Raw genomic sequence first — 21,254 nt, 5'->3', positions numbered from 1 at the left:
CGGAGCGGAGCGGCCGCGCGAGCCGCACAAAGGGCGGCGCTCTCTCCCGCCCGGCGAGCACCACCGGGATGTGCCGGGGCCGGAGGTGGGGGCACCGGGGCCCGGTTTGAGTCCCCGGCCCGGGGTGACGGGGACAGGCCGGGGCTGTGTTCCGAGGGGGGCCGGGACGTCCCGGCCGAGCGGGAGCTCGCGGTAGGCACCTTCCCACGGGGGACTGGGCCCGAGTCTGGGGGTTGGGTTCGGGCTTGGGCCCGTCTGGGGGCTAAGCGCGGGTCTGGGCCCACCTGGGCCCGGGGAGCAGGTCCTGGCTGTTGGGCTCGGGGAGAGCCCCCCGGGTGTCTTTGGGGAGGGTACAGGGGTCCTCACACCCCCGTCTGTCCCGTGTCAGCGGGTTTTGCCAGCAGCCCGCATGAGGCACGGCAGGAGGGAGCCAGTGTTGAGGTACCCTCGTTCGTACCCCTGCTTGGGGACTGGCTCTGCAGGCTGCCCCTCGAAATTTTGTAGGACCCCTGGGCTTCTGGGTTCTCCCTCACTTAAAGAACTTTCTTCTGTTTCAGAGCAAGAGGCCCTCCTGCCCAGCACCAAGCCAGTGCCTGCTGGCAATGAGCGCAGAAGTGGCTGTGTCTGAGGCTGCTGGCAGGGAAATGGAGGCCCTGTGCTCGGAGCTGCTCCTACCCGCAGCAGGAGAGGCAGGAGCCGTGGGAAGCCCCGGTGCAGCCAGCGCCAGCCTGGCTGGGACACCCCCGCTGACTGCCAGCCAGGACTTGCTGCTGGCAGACGCGTCGGTGGCTGGGGAAGGGGCTCATGCCGAAGGAAGCAACGTGGAAATATTCATCGAAGCTGTGGCCGGTGATGTGACGCTGAGCAACACAGCCAGTGCCACAGGTACAGTGCGGGGAGGGCGGTGTGGGCCCCGTGGCCCTCAGCAGAAGGAGAGAGGTCTGGCCAGGGCCGCTGTCCCCTCCAGCTGGCACCCTGGGGGCACTGCAGCGCCTTTGTGTCTCTGACCCTGTGTGTGCCATGAGTCTGGTGCCACCATTCAGTGCAGACCTGGCACGAGCTGGGCGTGCGGATGGGGAGGGCTGGCTGTGGGGGCCTCAGGCTGGGTGAGGGGGTCCCTCCGGGCTGTCAGTAGGGACCAGCCAGAGATCTGCACGCCCAGCGTGCTTCTCACCCGGGTCCACTGTGGGGGCATCCTGCTAGGAACGGGGCCTAGCTGACCTTACATCTGTGTGCCTCAGAGGTGATAAGGGACAGATCTCGTCATCGTGGTCACCCGGGTGGTGGTGTCCCCCCTCTTATGGGAGGTGTCCTGGGATACCCCAGGCAGGGGGAGGACTGTGGATCTCCGAACTGTAATTCATGGCAACAGGGGTTTATCCTCCTTGTCCAGAGCTGGAACTGAACTGCAAGTCCCATGCTCTGGGCCTGGCGAAAGTCCTTTCTAACACTCACTTCTCACTTTCTGCAGAGGTGCTGGTCAAAGTGGTAGAGCTATATTTTTGCGAGAGATGTGGCCAGAGCTTCCCAGAGGCCTCCCTGCTGTCCCAGCACCAGTGCCTGGTGCTGCCCCCCCCCGGGCACCTGGAGCTCCCTGGGGTGATGTCAGCACCCACCAGCAAGGGCCAGAGCGAGCCGAGGGGCTTGGAGCTGCCTGGAGCTGCCACACAGGAGGGCTCCGCTCCCGAGCGCCTGCTGTGCCCTGTCTGCCAGGAACCGTTTGCGCAGCCCGGGGAACTCAAGGAGCACTTCAAGACCCATCGCACTCCGCCAGGAGCCCTGTCCTGCCCTGAGAAAGGCTGCCACTTTGCCACAGAGGACCGCAAACAACTGCACAGCCACCTGCGCCGCCTGCATGGAGCCTCTCCTTTGTCCTGCACCTACCGTGCCTGCCGTCTGCTCTTCCCCAGCCGCCCCGCCATGGAGCAGCACCACCGCACCCACTTCCCCTTCCACTGCGGCCACTGTGACTTTGTCACAGCCAACACCAAACTCTTCTGGCAGCACAGGAAAGGCCACGCCACAGAGCCCCCCACCAAGATGCCCAGGACAGGCAGCTCCCCTGGCTTGGCCCCCCACAGCCTTGAGCAGCGCTGCATCCTGCCATCAGGTATGGCTGGCTGGAAGGGGTCGGGGCCTGTGGGTGCTGCAGAGGCCAGTTGTGTCCATGCATCCCAGTTACAACTGGGAGGAGTGGAGGGTGAGGCTGTGCTGCCAGAGGGCCAGGGAGCCCCACACGCTGGTGGCTCTCCGCAGCTTTCCTTCCTGCGGCATGGTTTGTGTCTCCCATCTCAGCCAGGAGGTTTGTTGCATAAGTGTGGGTGACTGGGGTGGCTCCCTCTTGTCTGGAGCATGATGCTTTCTGTCTTTCCCTACTGAAGGACCAGCAGAAGGGCAGGAGGAGGCAGGGAATTGCCACCCTGGCTGGGAGGCCACCGCAGCAGAAGCCAGGCCAACAAAGCCCACAGGCACCGGGGAGGGCTCCTTGGAGGGACAGAAAGTCTCAGCTGGAGAAGACGGCTCAGACAGTGGCGAGGACAAGTTGCTGGAGGAGAATGGTGAGAGCCCCTGCGAAGGCAAGGCCAAAGAGGACAGGAAGGCAGCTCCCAAGAAAGCCAGGATGCCACGGGCACAGCACTTCAAAGGTAGGATGTGGGGCACCATGGGGCGGTATCGGGAGCTGCTTGGCCTTGATTTATGAGCAAGCAGCTTAGCCTTGAGACTGGCAATGAAATATGGGCCAGGCTGGTGGGACGCAGGAGTCTTGTGCTATCCAGCAGCCTCGTGTGTCCTGCATGGACCAGTGCACTGTTCCTCCCTCCTCTGCCCAGGCAAACGTGTCCTTCTCCTATTGCTCATCCTCAGCCACTGCCAGGCTCGGACAAAAGCAGGCAAAAGTCTACCTGGCTCTGGGGAGCGAGGGTGCGTGGGCAGGCCTGACTTAGGCTGCGCTGGATCATCTTTGCCAATGTTGAGCTGGAAAGAGCCCACTGGAAACATGCTAGTGGCTTGGGGTGGGGACAGTCCCGCCAGGTAAATGGCTGCTGTGTGACTGCGTGTATGATAAGCCCTCACCTTGGCACAGCTGGACTGGGGAGAGAACATCTGCCTGTGCTATTCTGCTCTGTCTCTTCCCTGCTGACTGCTTGCCCAACTCTGCTCTCACAGGGGATGTCGCAGAGGGCTCCGAGTACCTCTACAAAACCCACATGTGCCCCGAGTGCAAGCGGTGCTTCAAGAAGCGGACGCACCTGGTAGAGCACCTCCACTTGCACTTCCCTGACCCCAGCCTGCAGTGCCCCAACTGCCACAAGTACTTCACCAGCAAAAGCAAGCTGAAAATCCACATGATGCGGGAGACCGGCGAGAAGGCCCACCGCTGCCCACTCTGCCACTACAGCTCAGTGGAGAAGAACGCCGTCAACCGCCACATGGCCAGCATGCACGAGGACATCTCCAACTTCTACTCTGATGTCTACTCCTGCCCTGTCTGTGAGGAGAAGTTTCGGCTCAGCCAGGCCCTCAAAGAGCACTTGAAGACTCACAAAACTGAGCCCAAGAGGCTGAGCTGCTTCCAGGGGGGCTGCAACTATTGCGCAGAGGACCGGAAGGAGTTTGTCCGTCACCTCAAGGATGCTCATGGCATCAAGGCAGTGGAGTGCAAGTACCATGCCTGCTCACTGCTTTTTGGCACGGCTGAGGCCATGGAGGCTCACCGAAAAACCCACTATGCCTTCCACTGCCAGCAGTGCGACTTCATCTGCTCCAACAAGCACGTTTTCCGCAAGCACAAGAAGCAGGGGCACCCAGGCAGTGAGCAGCTCCAGTGCAGCTTCTGCCCCTATGCCACTTTCAACCCCGTGGAGTTTCATGACCACGTGGGCAAGATGCATGCCAACGAGAAGATCCACAAGTGCACCGAGTGTGCCTTCGCCACTGCGCACAAGAGGGTACTTATCCGGCACATGCTGCTGCACACCGGTGGGTGTCTGCTGCGGTGGTCCTGAGAGCCAGGCTGGGATGGGAGGGGTCCTGTCCCAGCTCCGGGTGGGCAGGGAGGGCTGGGTCGGGGCTCCCGGTTTCCATCACCACCTCTGCCACCCTAGCGTCACTTGGCTGAAGTCGTGGTGTGCCCCCGTCCCTGCTGTTACCAGCAGCTCCTGCTGAGCTGGTTTCCCTGTGGGGGAGGCAGCCTGTGCTTCCTTACCTGGCCATCATGCTGAGGGCGTTCCTGTGTTGCCTGTAGGAGAGAAACCTCACAAGTGTGAGCTCTGCGACTTCACGTGCCGGGATGTGAGCTACCTGTCCAAGCACATGCTGACCCACTCCAATGACAAGAACTTCATGTGCACCGAGTGCGGGTACATCACCAAGTGGAAGCAATACTTGAACGTCCACATGCGCAAGCACACTGGAGATCTCCGGTAGGACTCCCAGCTCTGTTGGCCTGGTGGCATAGTCAGGGTTTCCCAAATCTTGCTCTGTCTGGCCCATAAAAAATGCAGTCCTTGAGCTTGCAGGTTGTTGCCAGCATGGTGCTGCAGAGGGAAAGTTGCCTTTGATGTGTCTGCACTGCAGAGGAGGTGTATGACCACATCAGTGCAGCTCTGAGCTCAGGTTCATGGGCTCCACCGGTGTTCGTGGGCCAGGGCCAGCTTGGGCATGTTCAGGCCTCTATCAAAACGTGATTTTACCTCAGTATTATAACCTCCTTTGGGTCTAGTCTGCCTCCAGTGACGCTGGAGGTGCCGCTGGTGTGGCGTGTGTGCATGGGGTGATGCGGTCACTGTATGGGTTTCTCAGGAAAGCTACCTCCCATCCCCGGGCTGGGGATATAAAGCATCAGCAGCGCCAAGGGCTGCAGCAGGGAGGAATTGCCTGTTTTGAGAGCTGCCTAGATGGCAAAGGTCAGATCTGGCTAACCGAGCAGTACCCCTGCCCCAGTTCCTTGCGCTGCCTGAGCAGTCCCACTTTCCTCACAGGTACCAGTGCAACCAGTGCTCATACCGGTGCCACCGTGCCGACCAGCTGAGCAGCCACAAGCTGCGGCACCAGGGCAAAAGTCTCATCTGCGAGGTGTGCGGCTTCGCCTGCAAGCGCAAGTACGAGCTGCAGAAGCACATGCAGGTGAAGCACTCGCAGAACTATCAGGTGCCCATCTTCCAGTGCCAGTACTGCACCTACCAGACCAAGTACAAGCAGGCGCTGCTGAACCATGAGAACTGCAAGCACACCAAGCAGAAGGAGTTTCGCTGTGCCCTCTGCTCCTACTGTACCTTCAGCAACACCAGCCTCTTCTTCCACAAGCGCAAGATTCACGGCTACGTACCTGGTGACAAGGACTGGCTGGAAAACTACGCCAGCAAGGAGCTGGAGATCAGCTCATCTGAGGCGCTCTTCAGCTACGAGCTCGGTGCAGCCCTGTGCATGGATGCCAGCTCCCCCCTCACCAGCAAGGAGCAGTGGGCAAAGGCAAAGCTGTCCCAGCTGGAGTCCCAGGGGGATGAGGGCTACCAGCAAGCGTTTGTGGTGCCTCTCCTCAGGCCGGGTGCTGCTCCACCAGAAAGCAGCAGTGAGGTGGAGAGAGGTTTGAGCGAGGGGGAGCAGAACTGTCGCACTGCTGGCAGTGCCCTGGGAGATGACTGCATGCAAGGAGATGGTGCTGCAGATTCGACTGAGCTTGCTGCTTCTGGGGAGGTGGCGGAGAGCTGCACATTGCACTTGGAGGCGCTGAACACCTCGTCTGACCCCCTCCTGGAGCATTTGACTGGAGAATCCTGCGCAGCACAGTCAGAGAGTGTGGAAATGCTGTCCTCCAAAGAGCCTCCTGCAGCCTATGAAATGCTGGGCTCCCGGGATGATCTTGGCTTGGAGGACAATGACAATACACTTGAAGACATCCCAGACTTTGAGGAAGAGGAGGTAGAGGTACAGGAGGATGAGGTGGTGAGGCTGGACAGCAGGATAGCAGTAGGAGACAGCCAGGGAAAAGACACCCTAAGGGAAACCACAGGCCACCTCGAGGGATCATGCTCGAACCGCCACAAGCGGGTGGCAGACACTGAGATGAGAGAGACCAGCCAAGCTGAGCTGTCAGAAGCCTGGCTCACTGTGCCAAAGATGGCCAAGCAGTGCCACTCGCCTGTCCCAGAGGACGCAGCCACCTCCAATGACGATGCCAGAGGCGGCTCGGAGTCGGTACTGAAGGCGCTGCGGAAGCAGGACAAGGAGCAGGCGGAGACACTGGTGCTGGAGGGCAGGGTGCAGATGCTGGTGGTGCAGTCAGAGAGCCAGATCTTTAAGTGTGAGAAGTGCTCGTACATCACACGGAAGGAGAAGTCTATGTCCCTGCACTCCAAAGCCAGCTGCCAGAGCCGCCGGGCCCCGCTCGTGTGCCGTGAGTGTGGCGCCAGCTTTAAGCAGCAAAGGGGGCTCAATACTCATCTCCTCAAGAAGTGCCCGGTCCTCTTGAAGAAGAACAAGATCCTCAAACCGGCTGGTCAGGATCTGCCTGGGTTGTGCCAACCTGCTGACCAGCCTGGTGATAATGGTATGGAAATGGCAGAGAGTGACAGGGGAGGCTCGGAGCAGTCCAGGCACACCGAGAGCCCCTGGGAAGCTGAACCGATACCTGATAAAATGCAAGCAGTAGGCAGTCCCTTGGCTGAGGAACAGACCTCAGGCTGTCGTGCCCCTGAAAAATCCCTGCTGAATGACAGCACAGAGATGGTGGAAGAGCCTCCCCAGCAGGGGGATGGGGCTGAGCCAGGTGGACCCACTCTTCCCCTCCAGCCCAGGAAACCCTCAGAGAAATATCGGCTGGAGGGAGGGAAGCTGCACTGCAATGCCTGCTCCTTCGTGTGCTCCCGTGTCTCCACCATCACCTCCCACGTGGAGGATGGGTGCCGGAGCCTGGAGCAGTTCTGGTGCTCCCTGTGCCCTGAGGCCTTCCGCTCCCAGCGGGCTCTCAAGAGCCACCGTGCCGAGAAGCATGTTGTGCATCTTGAGGAGGGTGGACCCCAAAGCACTGAGCTCCCTGATGGAGAGCCGGCCAGCACTGAGACAGACCAGCCCAGTGAGCCCCTGCTACATGCAGCCCCCCGAAAAGCCACCCTGCCCAAGAGGAGACGTTTCTCCTGCCCCACCTGCTCCTTCACCTGCCACCAGGAACGAGCCATGAAGACGCACAAGAAGAGAGGCTGCGTGGTGCTGGGTGAGTTTCGCTGCACCTCCTGCCCCTTCACCTCCAAAGCAGCCAAAGCCCTGCGGCTGCACCGCAAGCTGCACCGCAAGCACTATAGCAAGCGGCCGCAGCTGCAGTGCCGCCAGTGTGAGTTCACCTGCAAGCAGGCCCGCTGCCTGCGGCAGCACATCCGCATCAAGCACGAGGGGGTGAAGCCGCACAAGTGCCGCTACTGCGAGTTCAGCACCACGCGGCGCTACCGCCTGGAAGCCCACCAGTCCCTGCACACCGGTGTGGGTCGCATCACCTGCGGCATCTGCAGCCAGACCTTTGGCACCAACTCCAAGCTGCGCATCCACCGCCTGCGGGTGCACGAGAAGACGCCCACCCACTTCTGCCCACTCTGTGACTACAGCAGCTACCTGCAGAACGACATCACCCGCCACGTCAACAGTTGCCACCGTGGTGAGCTCAACTTCGGTTGCTCCCGCTGCGAGGCTCGCTTCAGCTCTGAGACGGCCCTCAAACAGCACGTCCTGCGGCGACACGAGGAGAAGGTGTCCTACGGCTGCCCGCACTGCGGCTTTGTGTGCCACAGCGAGGCCACGCTGAAGTGCCACGTGCAGAAGCAGCACCCGCACCTGGAGTGCAGCACCTGCAAGGAGACCTTTGCCACCCGGGAGGCTCTGGAGGAGCACAAGACACAGCATTTTAGCCACCGCTGTGAGCTGTGCAGCTTTGCAGCCAAGGAGCGGCAGCAGCTGGTGCGGCATTATGTGGAGAGCCATGAGCCGGCCGCCCTCCAGGACAAACCCCTGCGGTGCCCCTTCTGCGACTTCGCCTGCCGCCACCAGCTCGTCTTCGACCAGCACATGAAGGGCCACGGGGGCACCCGCGTGTACAAGTGCTCAGACTGCGAGTACACCACCAAGAACAGGCAGAAGATCACGTGGCACATCCGCATCCACACTGGTGAGAAGCCCTACAAGTGCCACCTCTGTAAATACGCCTGCGCCGACCCTTCACGTCTCAAGGTGAGAGCCCTGCTTGGGGATGGGGGATATATCCTGCCTCTACGTGGGCCTGGGGGGATCCAGATGTGGGGGTTTGGGGAAGCAGAAGAAACTCCCAAGGAGGGGTTTTGTCCTCTGTCGTCTTCTGTGGCTCGTACAGGCAATAGGAGGTGAGTGGATGAAACTCCTGTGGGTACAATGTGTTTCTTTGCTGCTCCCTGCTGTTGCATATTAAGGGGAAGGGGAGACTTGTAGCAAAGCAAGAAGGTGGGCAGCTGTCGGAGTTTACTCCTCTTCCTGCTGACATCTCTCGTGTCCTCTGGGTGCAGCCTTGCACCACTCAAAGACAAGTTTCCCTGCCTGCTGGCTTGCAGTTTGCTCTGTGGTACCAGTTGTGGTGCAGGGGTTGCTCTGCTTCCCTGCAAGCAGAGCCCAGACCCTGCCCTCACTTCTAGAGGTGGTTAGCATCCTCATATATGGTAAAGGGCCTTTCCTAGAACAGGAGGGCCAGGGGTGGGGTAATGGAGGGGAAATGGTCTGGTTTTGCTAAAAGAAATATTGACTTTTTTAATGGCCAGGCTGAGCTGGAGCCCTCTGGGGCTGCCTGGGCGAGGCTGCACAATGTGCTCTGCTCAGGGCTAGGTCTTGGGCTGGGTTTTAACCTGGACTTTGTCCTAAATACCAAACTGGGGAGAAAAGCCTGTACCCCTCCACAGGCTGGGACAGAGCAGGCTCAGCAGTACTAAGGTCTCATCCTGACCCTGCTGTGGATGCCCCCTGCCCATAGTCTGCCAGGAAAGCAGACAGCTGTCCTTGCCCCACACAGTTTGAGATGTCAGAGCTGTCCGTGAGCCCCTCACTGGCACCCCAGAGCCCTGCACATTCCAGGGCAGCGGACATGGCCTCATCCTGACCCTGCCCTCTTGCCCTGTGCCCAGTACCACATGCGGATCCACAAGGAGGAGCGGAAATACCTCTGCCCCGACTGCGGCTACAAGTGCAAGTGGGTGAACCAGCTCAAGTACCACATGACAAAGCACACGGGTGAGTGCTGCCCACTGGGGACAGGCCGTGGGGCTGTGGGGACCCCAGCTTTGTGCTTCCTTTGCTACCAGTGGCCCACCTGGAGGACCTCTAGTAGTTGAGCTGGGGGCAGCACATTCTTATATGCTGGTGAGTTGGGGATGGTGCCCCAGGGTGGGAGGGAGAGTGGGGTGGTACAGACCCTAGGCGCTGTGTGATGCCTTGGAAATGGAGGGTCTTGGGGTGCCTGCTGACACAATGGGGTGTAGGGGGCAGTCCCTGGGGACTGATGCTGTTACGGGGAGGATGAGACCCACAGGATGGAGGGCACTGTCCCCCGCATCCCAGTGCTATCCCCTTCCCTGTCACCCAGGCCTGAAGCCATATTGCTGTGACGAGTGTGAGTATCGCACCAACCGGGCAGATGCCCTGCGAGTTCACAAGGAGACACGGCACCGGGAGGCCCGCTCCTTCATCTGCGAGCAGTGCGGCAAGGCCTTCAAGACCCGCTTCCTCCTCAAGACCCACCTGAAGAAGCACAGCGAGGAGAAGCCCTATGTCTGCAATGCCTGCGGGCGGGCTTTCCGCTGGGCAGCTGGCCTGCGCCACCATTACCTGACCCACACCAATGAGCACCCCTTCTTCTGCCACTACTGCCCCTACAAGGCCAAGCAGAAGTTCCAGGTCATCAAACACATCCAGCGGCACCACCCTGAGCATGGGGCTGGTGACCCCAGTCAGGGGGTGGGCAAGGACCCCAGCACGCCCACTGTCCACCTCCACACCGTGCAGAGGGAAAGCCGGGCTGAGGCCCCCCCTGGGACGGAGCAGGAAGGAGGCTGCCCCATGGAGAAGGACGGAGCTTCGCAGTGCAGCTGAATCCTGACCGCTTTAAGGCCCTGGTGGCGCAGGCCTGCTGCGGAGATGGATGTGTGTGTATAGGCATATATGTATATGGGATGTAAAATATGCAGCTGTATAAAAGGACTCTCTCAACTCCTCTTAGTACTGTTTTTTTTGGGGGGCTTTTCGGAGCCATGTGTGCACAGCAGGCCAGGTGCCCACAGGAAAAGGGTGCAAGCACGATCCCAGTTGCCTGACTCTGTCTCTCTGCAGCACCATTGCAGCCAGACCCCAGTCTATTTGTCACTGAACAATTTATTAGGTTGCTTACAGAGGAAGGACGTGGCAAGAGGCGCTGGCCAGGCACAGTCCTGGGGGCAGGTAGGGACCAGGGGCTGTGGTGGGGCTCCGTAGGGTTAGTGGCAGTGAGGACCAAATCTTCTCCCAGCTCTGCTCAGCCCTGGGGTTTGTTCGGCTCTGGCCTTGCAACCCTGGCCCAGAGGGGACCAGCCCCTGCAGCAGAGCTGAAGCACTGTGCACCATCTCTCCTCCTCCCCGCAGCTGAGCCATGCCCATGGGTCCAGGGCAGGATGCACATGGGGGGAGCAGGGGGCTGCACCAGCACAGACCCCATATTCACCTGTGGGAGGCAACATCCCAAACCTGGGAAGGGGAAGTCAGTGTCTTCCCAGCCCTTGGAGGCCACTGCGAAGGGAGACACAGCAGCAACGACAACACAGGGATGACACGAATGGCTCAAAAGGAGGGTGATGCGGTTGGCTCTGCAGCCCTGGCTGCTCAGGGCCAGCTCTATGGCTTCCATCCAGGTCCTGCTCACCTTACGAGCTCAGTTCAGCTCAGAGCCTGGCGGCTCGGTGATGCAAATGTGGACGAAGAGCGAAGAGGGTGGGATGCTGGTGCCATCCCTGGAGAGGAGATGGATGTGGCGGTAGCCTGCAGGGGAGACAGCAAGGCTCTGGCTGGGTGTTGCCCACCACCCCACTCTCAAGCACCCAGCTGAACCCAGACATCCCTGCAGGGCTGCCCTGGGCCCCCAGCACCACCTGGCAGCAGCTGCTCACCAGGTTTGATGTTGGCAAAGGCTAGGGTGTACTGGCCCACGAAGTCGTTCCTGGAGGTCTTGTCATAATCCTCCACCACAAAGCGGATGAGGGCCAGCTCGGGCACATGGAGCTGGAACTGGAGCGTCTCATCCCAGCGGGGGTTAAACCCTGGGAAGGGAGAGTGGATGCTGGGAGGGTGAGGGAGGGCAGGGATGGGGCTGCCTGGTCGCAGTGGGGTCCCTGAAGCGGGGCTCACCATTGTTCTCGATGTACTTCGTCTCCTGGTGTGCCTGGTCCGCAGGGACCCCGTGGATCTCCACGCGCACCAGAGGGTCGATGATGGCTCCATCCTTGCTGTTGGCCACTTTGGGCAGCTGCTGCCCACTGATCACCTGTGAGAAGTGGCAGGGACCCTGTGAGCTGAGGAGCAGCTGAACTGATCTGCTAGGATGCTGCTCAACAGTGTCTCCACTGGGCTGGGACTGACAGAGCCCCAGGACACTGTCATGGCTGCTTGGGGTCACTCCTTGTCCCTGTACCTGGATTGTCAGGGTGACAGGGCCGGGAACCTCCCGGCTGCTGGGGTCGCTGGGGTTGAAGAGGGTTTCCTCATCCCTCATGAAGGGTGGTTTGAGCACATAGCCGCAACGGCCATTCTGGCTGAAGAGCCCGTCACACAGGTCCATCTCCATGCCGGCTGTCTGGAAGTTCAGAGCCACTGGAGGAAGGTAGTAGGGAGAGGGTTCAGGGCAGCTTGAAGACCCTGTGCCCTTCTCAGAGCTGAGAGCCAGCCTGTCCCTGTGGCCAGAGAGATGTGGGGCCACAAAGGGGGACAAGGCACTGATACCTGGTTACCCCCAAGCTCCCCAAGGCAGGACAAGAGCCTGCAGCCAGACCTGGCACCAGCTGGGGTTGTAGCTGGCACCAACACAGGTGTTGATGGTGCCATTTGGGATGGGACCTGGAGCATCTCCCCAGCCCACAGCCCTGATGCCCCTGGCCGTACCGATCTGGCACCCCACATTCCACATCTCCTGGGGGTTGTAGTTGGAGGAGTCGGTCCGCATCCCGCTGGGGTAGATGCGTGTCAGCTGCCAGGCGTTGTGGCGAACAAACTCATTCCCTAGGGATGGAGCATAAGGGCCACTCATGGGGTCACTCCCTGGCCTGCACAGCCACCCACAACATGTGCTGCCCATCCATTCATCCACCCATCCGTCCAAACATCCATCCTTTTATCCATCCATCTACCAGTCACCTACTCATCCATCCATCCATCTATTCTTTCATCCATCCATCCTCCCATCCACCCACCTGCCAATTCTCATCCCTCTCCCCTTCCAGGAACCCAGGTCTCCTGCCTTGCTTTCTAAGCCAATAACCCCCCCTCACCCATCAGAGCCAAAACCAAAGGTACAACCCTGCTGGACCCTCTTTCCCCCAAACAGGGAGGGAACCCCGCTGCCTGGAGGCTCTAGCCCTACACCTGAGGAAGCCACTTGTACCATCCACCCTGGCCCGGTTCCCTGGTGCCACTGCCCCCTCCATCTCACCTGCATCCCGGATGAGCTTCCTGGCCTTGGCCTCAGCGAGGGAGGAGATCTCAGAGGGCCGGGAGTGGCTGCGAGCCTCCTGGAAGCCCCGGAAGGACACGCTCTTGCAGTAGACGACGCAGTCAGACAATGCCTGCGCCAGGGTCTCCTTGTCCTTCTGCAAGGCAGAGCCATGTTGGGTCCCTCCTGATGGGAGCACCGTCCCCCACTCACTCAGGAGAGGGGCTGTAGAGCCTGGGGCAGCTGAGAACAGCCAGGGGTGCTGGGGGTGGCAGTTCCCCACTGCAGGCAGCCTTCCTGCCAGGAACAGAGCAGGCAGGGGATCCCCAACACATTGCCAGCACAGGGACGCTGTGCAAAGAGGGGGCTGGCATGGCCAGGGGCAGAAGGGGCTGTTCCCCCTGTCTGGTGATGTCCCTGCAGCCTCAGCCTCACCCCTCGGCACTGGGATGTCACCACAGCCCATAGCTGTGTCTGGGGGCTCAGCGCTCCCGGCCGATCCCCAGTCCAAACCACCCACCTTCGCTCTCCGCCTCTCCTCCTCTGCCTCTGCCCCGTTGTCATCGTCAGACACATCAGGTGCCTCGTCCCCCGGCCCGTCCAGCGTGTCCTCCAGCCGCCCGATCTTCTTCCCCTTCAGCAGGATCTTGTGCTTTAGCTCCTGCGGGGTTGGGGGTGGAGAGGTAGGCACCTTGAGGGGCCCATCTCCTCCATGGGACCTGCTGTCCTCTGGGACCCCACGCTGCTGGGGGCCAGCACCACCAGCTCCTTGCAACACTGAGGAGGGGATGGGGTAGGAGGACTCTACCCTGCTGTGTCTCTGGCTCTGCAGGGCATGGGGGGACAACCCTGGGGACAGCTTTGGGACCTCTGTGAACATGAGGACATAGTGTCCTCAGGGTCCTCGAGTGCTCCAGCTGAGCAGGATGATGCTGGTACAGGGGTGGCCTTTTCTCTGGACAGCAGAGCCACCTCCTCACCCCATTCCCAGGAAGGACAGAGATGCCCAACGCAGCCACGCTCTGTCCGTACCTCTGGGGATGGGAGCTGGGTGGGGACGCGCCCATCAGTGGTGGTGGTGAGGAGTTGTTCCCCCAGGATAGCCTTGAGCTGCTGGGCCAGGATCTCCTGCTGCTCCATGCTGCAGTGGTTCTCCAGGGACAGGATCACCGGGTAGTCCGAGGTCTGGGGAGCAACGGGCACTGCTGGAGATCAGCCTCGGTGGGGTCGGGGAGCTTTCACAAGGGCTTCTCCCAGGCACGGTCAGTGCCAGGAAGGAGCCCATTGTGCACCCTGAGACCTTCACACCCTTTCAGCATTCCCCCATATCCCACCTCACCCCTGCACCCCCAGCATCCCCCAGGCCCCATGTCACTTCTGCACCCCCAGCAGACCGTGCCTCCATGAGCCCCTGTCCCCTGGCACAGCACAGCACGGCACAAGGCTGTGAGATGAACCCCCCAGTGCTGTCCCCCAGGAAGGGACACAGCCCCGTGTGAGCCCCAGCGACCCATCACTGCCCTGAATTGCAGCCGTGTCCCCCCCACCTGCTGAGGGCCACCCATGACACCCAGCACCCAGGGGTGGCCTACCTTGAAGGCGTACTTCCCCAGGGTGCTCACCACCTCCCGGAAGGGGATCTTGGAGGTGAAGGTGTGGCCGTGGTACACCATGGGCTCCCCATTTGGCCCGTCCCAGCAATCCACCTCCAGGCACCGGCAGCCCCGTTTCAGAGCCCTACGGGTGGGTGATCACCCCTGAGACCTCACACCCGGCCAGGGCACCAGCCCCCTGCCCTCCTCTCTAGCTATGGGTGTCACTCCTGCAGGGACCAGGGGACAACCACCAAGGGTGGAGATGCTGCTGCATGCAGAACAGGAAGAGCTGGGCTCAGCATCCCCAAAATGGACCCACTTGCTGGGGACCACATGGCCTGGCTGCAGGGGTGCTGGACCACGGAGGAAGCAAAGGAGCTTCTGGATTTGCCCCACGGAGCTGCCCAGGGCACGGCACTGGGGCAGGACAGTGCTGGGGGGCAGCTGGGAGGGAGCAGCTGCTTTACCTGATGTAGCCCTCGATGCTGCTCTGGCCGCAGATCTGGTCCTCCATCAGGTAGGTGTTGTGAGAGGAGGAGATGAAGTAGTGGCAGAGCGGCTGGTTCATGTCCTGCCATAGTGCCTGGTGCCGGGGGTTGAAGATGGAGCCCTCCGGGGAGCAGAGGTACATGAGGAACCCGTCAGCGCTCAGCACGTGGCGAGCCCGGGCTGCAGGCGGAGAAGGAGGCTCAGGGACAGCCGGGGACCCAGAGGGGACAGGATGGGGGTAAATGGGGCTGCTGGTGGCTTCTGGTATCCCCAACCTGGTGGGCATAGCTGCTGCCAGAGGCTGGGGCACAGGGAGAAATGCCCGAGGGCAGAACCCTTGGGAAAGTGGGCAGTGGACCCCAAAGCCAGAGCTTGCACCCCATGGCCAAAATGGTCCAGGAAAGAATGAATGAAAAAAAAAAGGGGAACTGCACCCAGATCACACCATGGTGAGCCTTCCCCCTGGTGCCCACCTGCAGCAGGATGGGGCTGGGGGTGCCCCCGCTGTGGATCTGTGGGTCTCAGCCCCCTCTTACCCACCGTGCAGAGCACAGATGATGTCCAGGTTGGCTCTCACCTGTCTCTGATGGTTCGTACTTGTCGATGAGCTCCATGGCCAGCTCCTCCGTGCCCTCATCTTCCAGCTGCTCATCCCGAAGGAAATCCACCAGCTCCAGCAGCGTCAGCTTCTTCCCATCCTCGGAGAAGTTCTGGAAGAGGCTCAGCACCTCCTCACGTTGCGTGAGAGCCTTGTAGAAGAGCACAAACTCCTCCCCTTCCAGTGTCCCCGACTCCGACTTGTCGGCAGCCTGCAAGGGAGCTCACTCAGTCAGCACCCAGCCGGGGCAAAATGGGGTGTCCTGGCCATCCTGTGGGGCTGTGGGAGGATTTGCCCACCCCCAATGGAGGGTACAGAGACCACGCCAGCAGCAGTCGTAGGCATCAATCAATGCATGGATGGATGGATGGATGGGTGGATTGGCAGATGGAGGGCTGGTTGGGTGGACTGATGGATGGGTCCACGGATGGAGAGATGGACAAACAGGTGGAGGGATGGATGGATGGATGGTTACATGGATAGACGGACAGACGGACAGATGGACAGCTGGCTGGTTGGGTTGATGAATAAATACACAGATGGCTGGTTAGCTGGGTGGACAGATAAGCAGCTGGGTGGACAAACGAATGGGAGGGAGGAACAGCTGCCTTGGCTCGTTGAGTTGACAGATAAAAGAACAAATGGATGTTTGTCTGGATAAACAGGTTGATGTGTGAACAAACAAATGGATGGATGGGTGGATGGATGGACAGAACAAAGTGACCACATCCTTCTGCAGGGGGGGAATGTGTGGCTTGTTCCAGCCCCTCCTGCCCCTTCCCAGTCCCTCCAGGCCCTCAGGTGCGGTACTTACCTGGAAGAGCCGCAGGGCATGATCCTCGTTCATGTCCACATTCATCATCTTGAGGAGACGCTGCACCTCCTTGAAGTTCATGCGCCCATCCTTATTCTTGTCGGCTTTCTGAAACCAGTCACGAATCCACGTGCAAGAAACCAGGGCAAATGTTAAGGGAAAGGATCTTGGCTAAAAGAGATGGAGCTGGGGAGCATCAGAGGGCCTCTTTTCCTTTCTCTGCGGGCTGTTCCTGCCCTGATGCAGATGGTGAGACCCAGAAAAGCTAAGCACACGCTGGGATGAGGCAGGAGATGGGGGAAGAACTGGGTGTGGAGGGCAGAGTGGTGCCCACAGGAAGGATATTGGTCTATCTTCTCCCTTTGGTCCATGCTGGTGGCCACCTCAATGAGCTGGCGCAGGCCCTGGACCCAGCACTGCGCCTCCTCTGCTGAGCCGGCAATGAGGTCCAGGTTGCTCCGGCGGCCGTAGAAGACAATGGTGAAGCAGCGCTCGGGTGGGAACTCCTCGGCCAGGCTCTGCAGCACTTCTGACTGGTGCCCTTCCCGCACCGTCTCCACGTCGCTGATGGAGACTGGGGCAGAGGGAGGGGAGAGCTGTTTATAGGAGACAAGGACACAGGGCGGGGGGCACTGCCCACAGACATCTGTCCTTCCAGCCATCCCTTCTGCCACTCATCCGTCCATCCATCCATCTGCTGAGCTACTCATCCATCTGTGCCTCTGTCTGCCTACTCCTCTGCTGGCATGCCAAAGTTTCCACTTACTTGTATCAGCTGCGATTTCTACTCAGCCCTTGTGACCGATGGGTCCTGCTTGGGGCAGGATGCTTCCTGAAGAGGTGTGGGTGAGAGGAGCCCACACATGCACACAGAGATTCTTTTGAATGCCCTAGCACCCTTTGAAAGCACAGCTTCAAAATCTCCATACATTCACACTCCTGTTCACTCTGAACCCTACTGATGGCCCCATGGACAACTCACAGCAGCCAGTACTCACAGGCAGACTCAATTTTGCCTGTCCTCTTGGACTGGTACCAGATGGTCATGCAGTCATCCTGCAGCTTGAAGTACCGCTGCTTCTTCCAGCTCTTGGACTTGACTTTGCGCATCAGCGTTCCTTGCTGCATCTGCTCCAGTGTGTCTGTGAGCTGGATGCCTGGGGGCAGCAGGGGGTATCCAGGCACTGTGCCCTGCTACCTCGCTCCCTCCCGCCCCTGGGACCCCATGTGGTCCCTCGATTTGGGATGGAGGAGGGACAGACCCCACACAAACTCCCTTTGCCACAAGAGGGGCAGAAGGTAATTCCCCATTCACCCTTCCCACCCGCCCTCGGCGCGCTGCCAAGCCCGATTCCAACGGCTGCAGTAGGGTGGTGATGCTCCCCACTGAGTGTGACAAAGTGAGCTAGATCCACGGGCCAGGTTTGCCTTGGCGTAAATCCGGCTGGCCTGGTGCCCTGCCCCACGCCTCCCCTCCACCGGCGCACTCACGGGCGTTGCACAGCAGCGATGCCATGGCTCTGCCTCCTCCGCGCTGGTGGCCGCTGGAGAGGGAAGAGAGAGGGCAGCTGAGGGGTGCAGGGACGCACCCCCACCCTGTGCCCAGGTCCCGCCGGGTGGGCTCCAGCCGTGCCCACGTGTGTGCAGGGTGCATGTGCCCCTGCCCGTGTGCGAGCGCACCTGCGCCTGTCTCCTGCTGGGTCATCGCTTTCCTTAAGTGTCGAGTTCACCCCGCTGTACTCATGAAATATTAATTTGCGTTACCGGGAAGCCGGAGCTCGAAAGGTGTCGGAGGAAAACAGAAAAACTTGCGAGCGTGGCTGCCCTACAACCCGGTGGAGTTGTGGGGTACTGGAGCCCTGGTGCTCCTGGGTCACTGGTCCCAGGGGAGAAGCAGCCCTGGGAGTGCTGGGGAGGGCCAAGAACAAGCCCCCACCACCTGAGAAATGGCCCCCAACCAGCAAATTTGTAAGTAAGGGCGAACCTTGCTGTAAGAGCAACGAAGGTGACACAGAGCAGGACCCTCAGCTCCCCCAGCCCCTTCTCCCTGGGGAATGTCAGCACCCCGGGGCTGCAACCGCACCAGCAGCCACATGGGAAGCGCGCTGCGATGAGTGGGACTATAAATAAAACTGGACTGACAATAAGGCTTTGATTAGGCTGTTAAGGCTTTAATTAGACCGAGAAATCGCTGGATGTGCCTGTCACACGGATACTGGAGCTGGGCCCTCGAGGAGCAGATGCCACAGCCACTGGGCTGGGATTTGGGTGCAGGAGGGTACCCAGAGGGTCCCTGGGTGCAAAGGGGTCTGTGCTGGGGCGCAGGGGTGGCAGCTGTGCCCCAGGCCCCTGACTCAGCACAGGCACCGGCGGTGCGGGGCTGGGAATAGCCGGTGGTGTCAGCGTGCAGGCAGCTGCCAAGCCTGGCTGCCAGACCCTCGCAGGCTCAGGGGCCAGACGGTGGCTGTCCCCTGCTCCGTGTGGGGACAGGCAGGGCAGAGCCCCAGCACAGCGCCGGCAGGGGCTGTGGCCCCGCTCTTGGGGGACATGCCAGGCAAGGGGTTGGCAGTGGCCAGCTGGCTATTGCCAGGGCAAGTGAGGACTGCCTGTCTGTGCTCTTGGGGACCTCCCATGTTGCTGGAGACAGGGAGCTGCTGGGCTGCCACCCCAGCTGCCTCCCAGCAGTGCCCAGTGCCAGAGCTGTGCATTCCCAGCACTGGCCCATCTCGCAGTGCTCAGACCGAAGGGACTCGCTGCAGTCCCCACACCCTCCGGCATCCTCCTCCCGTGGGGGAGCCCACGGCTCAGGGTGCCCACGCCCACCGACAGAAGGGTGGTCCCACCCCTCTCGGGCCTTGCAGAGTGGGTGCCCTGATGCCCCCTGGCTTGCACAGCCGCAGCAGAGCCCTGTGCCCTCCCACAGCACGCTCTCACCCCCCCTGCGCCCCATGGCCTGCAGGGAACCAGTGACAACCCCAGTCACCCATCTGCCCGCATCCTCCTGCCTCCTGGCAGCACCCAACCAGGCGCTGCCGCTTTGCAGGGTCACAGCTCCAGGTGCCCACCTGCCTCGTGCCTCCTGTGCTGCAGCAGGTGAGGGGATGGAGATGGGAATGTTTTTGGGAAACCAGTGCGGAGGGAGAGGAACCGAGGCCGGAGGAGCGGAGAGAGGCACTGGCCTGGGACAGGGATGTGCCCACCATCCGCTCTGTCCTCTCTGCACCCTGCCATGCGTGCGTGCAAGGAGGCTGCTTGCAACCCCCAGGCCTAGAACCGCGCTGGGATTTTGGAGCTAAACTGATCTCCCCCGGTGCCAGCCCTTACAGGCTCCCGGTACGGCCCAAGCGCGCCCAGCCCTGCCCCGGCCGCGGAGATGTGCCTTCCCCACGCACGCAGTGAAGAAGAGACGATGTGTTCCAGCGCAGGGAAGACCCCGTGAGCACGGACACAGGGACTCGGCCGTTCAGCTCTCCCCAGCCCGTGGGCAATGCCCTGAGCGTGGCACTGCCTGATCCCACGCAGCCCCCCGCCTTGCCCCGCCTGAGCTGCACTGAGGGCAGCGGGACAGGAGCCGGGGGCTGGAGAAGCCCAACCCCAGGGCTTCCCGCAGGGCTGGTGCCGGCTGCCAGGGACGGCCCCAGCTTCCCCCAGCACACGCCGAGCCACCTTCCTGGAGGTGACAGTCCCCAAACGGAGCCGGAGGGCTAGCGGCTGTGAGCACTCCCCAGCCGCTCCAGCGCAGAGTCCCCCGGCAGGATTAAATGCCATCGTGGGGTGCCAAAGCAGGGAGGGGTGCCCCCCCGCCACGGACACCCCCCTGTCCCGGTGTACACACAGACTGCCCGTGTCCCCGGGCCTCCGCTCAGCCCCACGCAGCATTCCCACTCGCTGCAGCGCCCGGGGATGGAGCCTGACCCACGCAGGGGGGACCAGACGGGGTCAGAGGGGTCAAGTGGGGGGTCAGAAAAAGGGGGTCTGGGATGGGGCGGCACAACCCGGGGAGTGCGGGGCTCGGGGGAGGCAAGCGACACTTTAAAGCAGAGGAAACAAACCCGCTGGCACCTCTCCCCCCACCCCACGCCACGCCGCCCGTGCAACCGCCTGCCCGAGCCCGGGGGTCCCAGCCCGCCCCGCCGCCCCTCTCCCCCCACGGAGGACCCGGCACCCAGCCCCCTACCCGCTCTCCGGCGCCGCTCCGCTCCGCTCCTCCGGTGCTCCACCGCCTGGGGCCGGGGCTGCCCGCCCCTGGGCAGCGGCTGGGCGGCGAGCCCGCCCCCGGCCCCCCGCCCCCGCGGGACGCCCCCGGCCCCCGCACGCCCCGCAGCCGCCTCCTCTCAAGGTCGCCTCGGATTAAGGTCACTCGGCTCCCGGGGCGGGGGGGGAAGGCGGCGGTGGGGCTGGCGGGGGTGGGAGCACCCTCCAGTGCCCCTCGCTTGGGGCTGAGCCCCCACTCTCACCCTCCCCGTCGCCGGGGCACAGAGCGTCCCCAGCGTGTCCCTGTCCCCTTCCCAGGACAGGGTGGTCCACGGGCCAGGACGCTCCAGCTGGGAGAGATGCAGGACTCGAAGAGCAGGGCACGGCTGGAGCATCCTGGGACAAAACCCCCGTGGGGATCCAAGCTGGGGCAGCCCTGGGGCAGGCAGAGGTGGGCACAAGGGTGGCAGGACAGGGACCACATTTTCAGGATGCTCTAACAGACCTGGACCCTGGGTGAGTGTGGCAGCACTTGCAAACCTGATGCAGGAAGGCAAGACAAAGCAGCACCTCCTCCCCGTTAACTGCTCCAGGAGAGATGGGGTGCCACAGGGATGTAGCCAGCTCCCACGCACTCTCCCCAGCTTACAGCCCCAAGCTGGCACAGCCCCCCTCCTCTTCCTCCCTGGCTGCAGTAAATCCCCTCCTCACCGCTTACCCGCCCCAAGAGACCAGACCTGGAGCAATCTGTGCTGACTGGGGTTTTATTTATTAATCCGAACTTACAAAAAAAAAAAAACAAACCCAAAACCCAAAACAACAACAACAACAAAAAAATACAACAAAAAAAAACCAACCCACCACCCAAACAGAAGCATTTTCACA

At 61.3% G+C, this 21,254-nt stretch overlaps 2 protein-coding genes across 6 annotated transcripts; one reads left to right on the top strand and one right to left on the bottom strand.

Annotated features, from left to right (window-relative positions):
• The first annotated feature begins 25 nt into the window (after positions 1-25).
• ZNF142 (zinc finger protein 142) lies at positions 26-10,215 on the top strand. Of its 2 annotated transcripts, none has more exons than XM_086751133.1 (9): positions 26-85; positions 558-885; positions 1,472-2,110; positions 2,382-2,645; positions 3,169-3,981; positions 4,247-4,424; positions 4,983-8,217; positions 9,135-9,240; positions 9,593-10,215. In XM_086751133.1, exons 2-9 carry the CDS (start codon positions 603-605, stop codon positions 10,096-10,098), a joined length of 6,024 nt encoding a protein of 2,007 aa, XP_086607259.1. In that variant the 5' UTR covers positions 26-85; positions 558-602; the 3' UTR covers positions 10,099-10,215. The 2 variants fall into 2 exon arrangements, with proteins under 2 accessions (XP_086607259.1, XP_086607258.1); XM_086751132.1 differs by lacking the exon at positions 26-85 and adding an exon at positions 87-192.
• A 142-nt stretch (positions 10,216-10,357) lies between these two features.
• Positions 10,358-20,455, bottom strand: PLCD4 (phospholipase C delta 4). 4 transcript variants are annotated; one of them, XM_086750665.1, is made up of 17 exons: positions 20,353-20,455; positions 17,667-17,719; positions 17,174-17,332; positions 16,521-16,749; positions 16,176-16,305; positions 15,341-15,572; positions 14,742-14,943; positions 14,272-14,416; positions 13,712-13,864; positions 13,200-13,340; positions 12,680-12,836; positions 12,133-12,249; positions 11,666-11,844; positions 11,383-11,518; positions 11,145-11,294; positions 10,901-11,016; positions 10,358-10,767 (listed from the first exon to the last, which is right to left on the bottom strand). In XM_086750665.1, the coding sequence occupies exons 2-16, from the start codon at positions 17,689-17,691 to the stop codon at positions 10,910-10,912; spliced, it is 2,262 nt and encodes a 753-aa protein (XP_086606791.1). In that variant the 5' UTR covers positions 17,692-17,719; positions 20,353-20,455; the 3' UTR covers positions 10,358-10,767; positions 10,901-10,909. The 4 variants fall into 4 exon arrangements, with proteins under 4 accessions (XP_086606791.1, XP_086606792.1, XP_086606790.1 ...); XM_086750666.1 differs by having other exon boundaries at positions 10,358-10,725; XM_086750664.1 differs by having other exon boundaries at positions 10,358-10,702.
• Between the last annotated feature and the right edge of the window lie 799 nt (positions 20,456-21,254).

This window comes from Chlamydotis macqueenii, chromosome 6 (genome assembly GCF_036417535.1).
Source record: "Chlamydotis macqueenii isolate bChlMac1 chromosome 6, bChlMac1.mat, whole genome shotgun sequence".
Classification (NCBI taxonomy): Eukaryota; Metazoa; Chordata; class Aves; order Otidiformes; family Otididae; genus Chlamydotis; species Chlamydotis macqueenii.
This window is presented reverse-complemented; position numbering and strand designations above follow the sequence as displayed.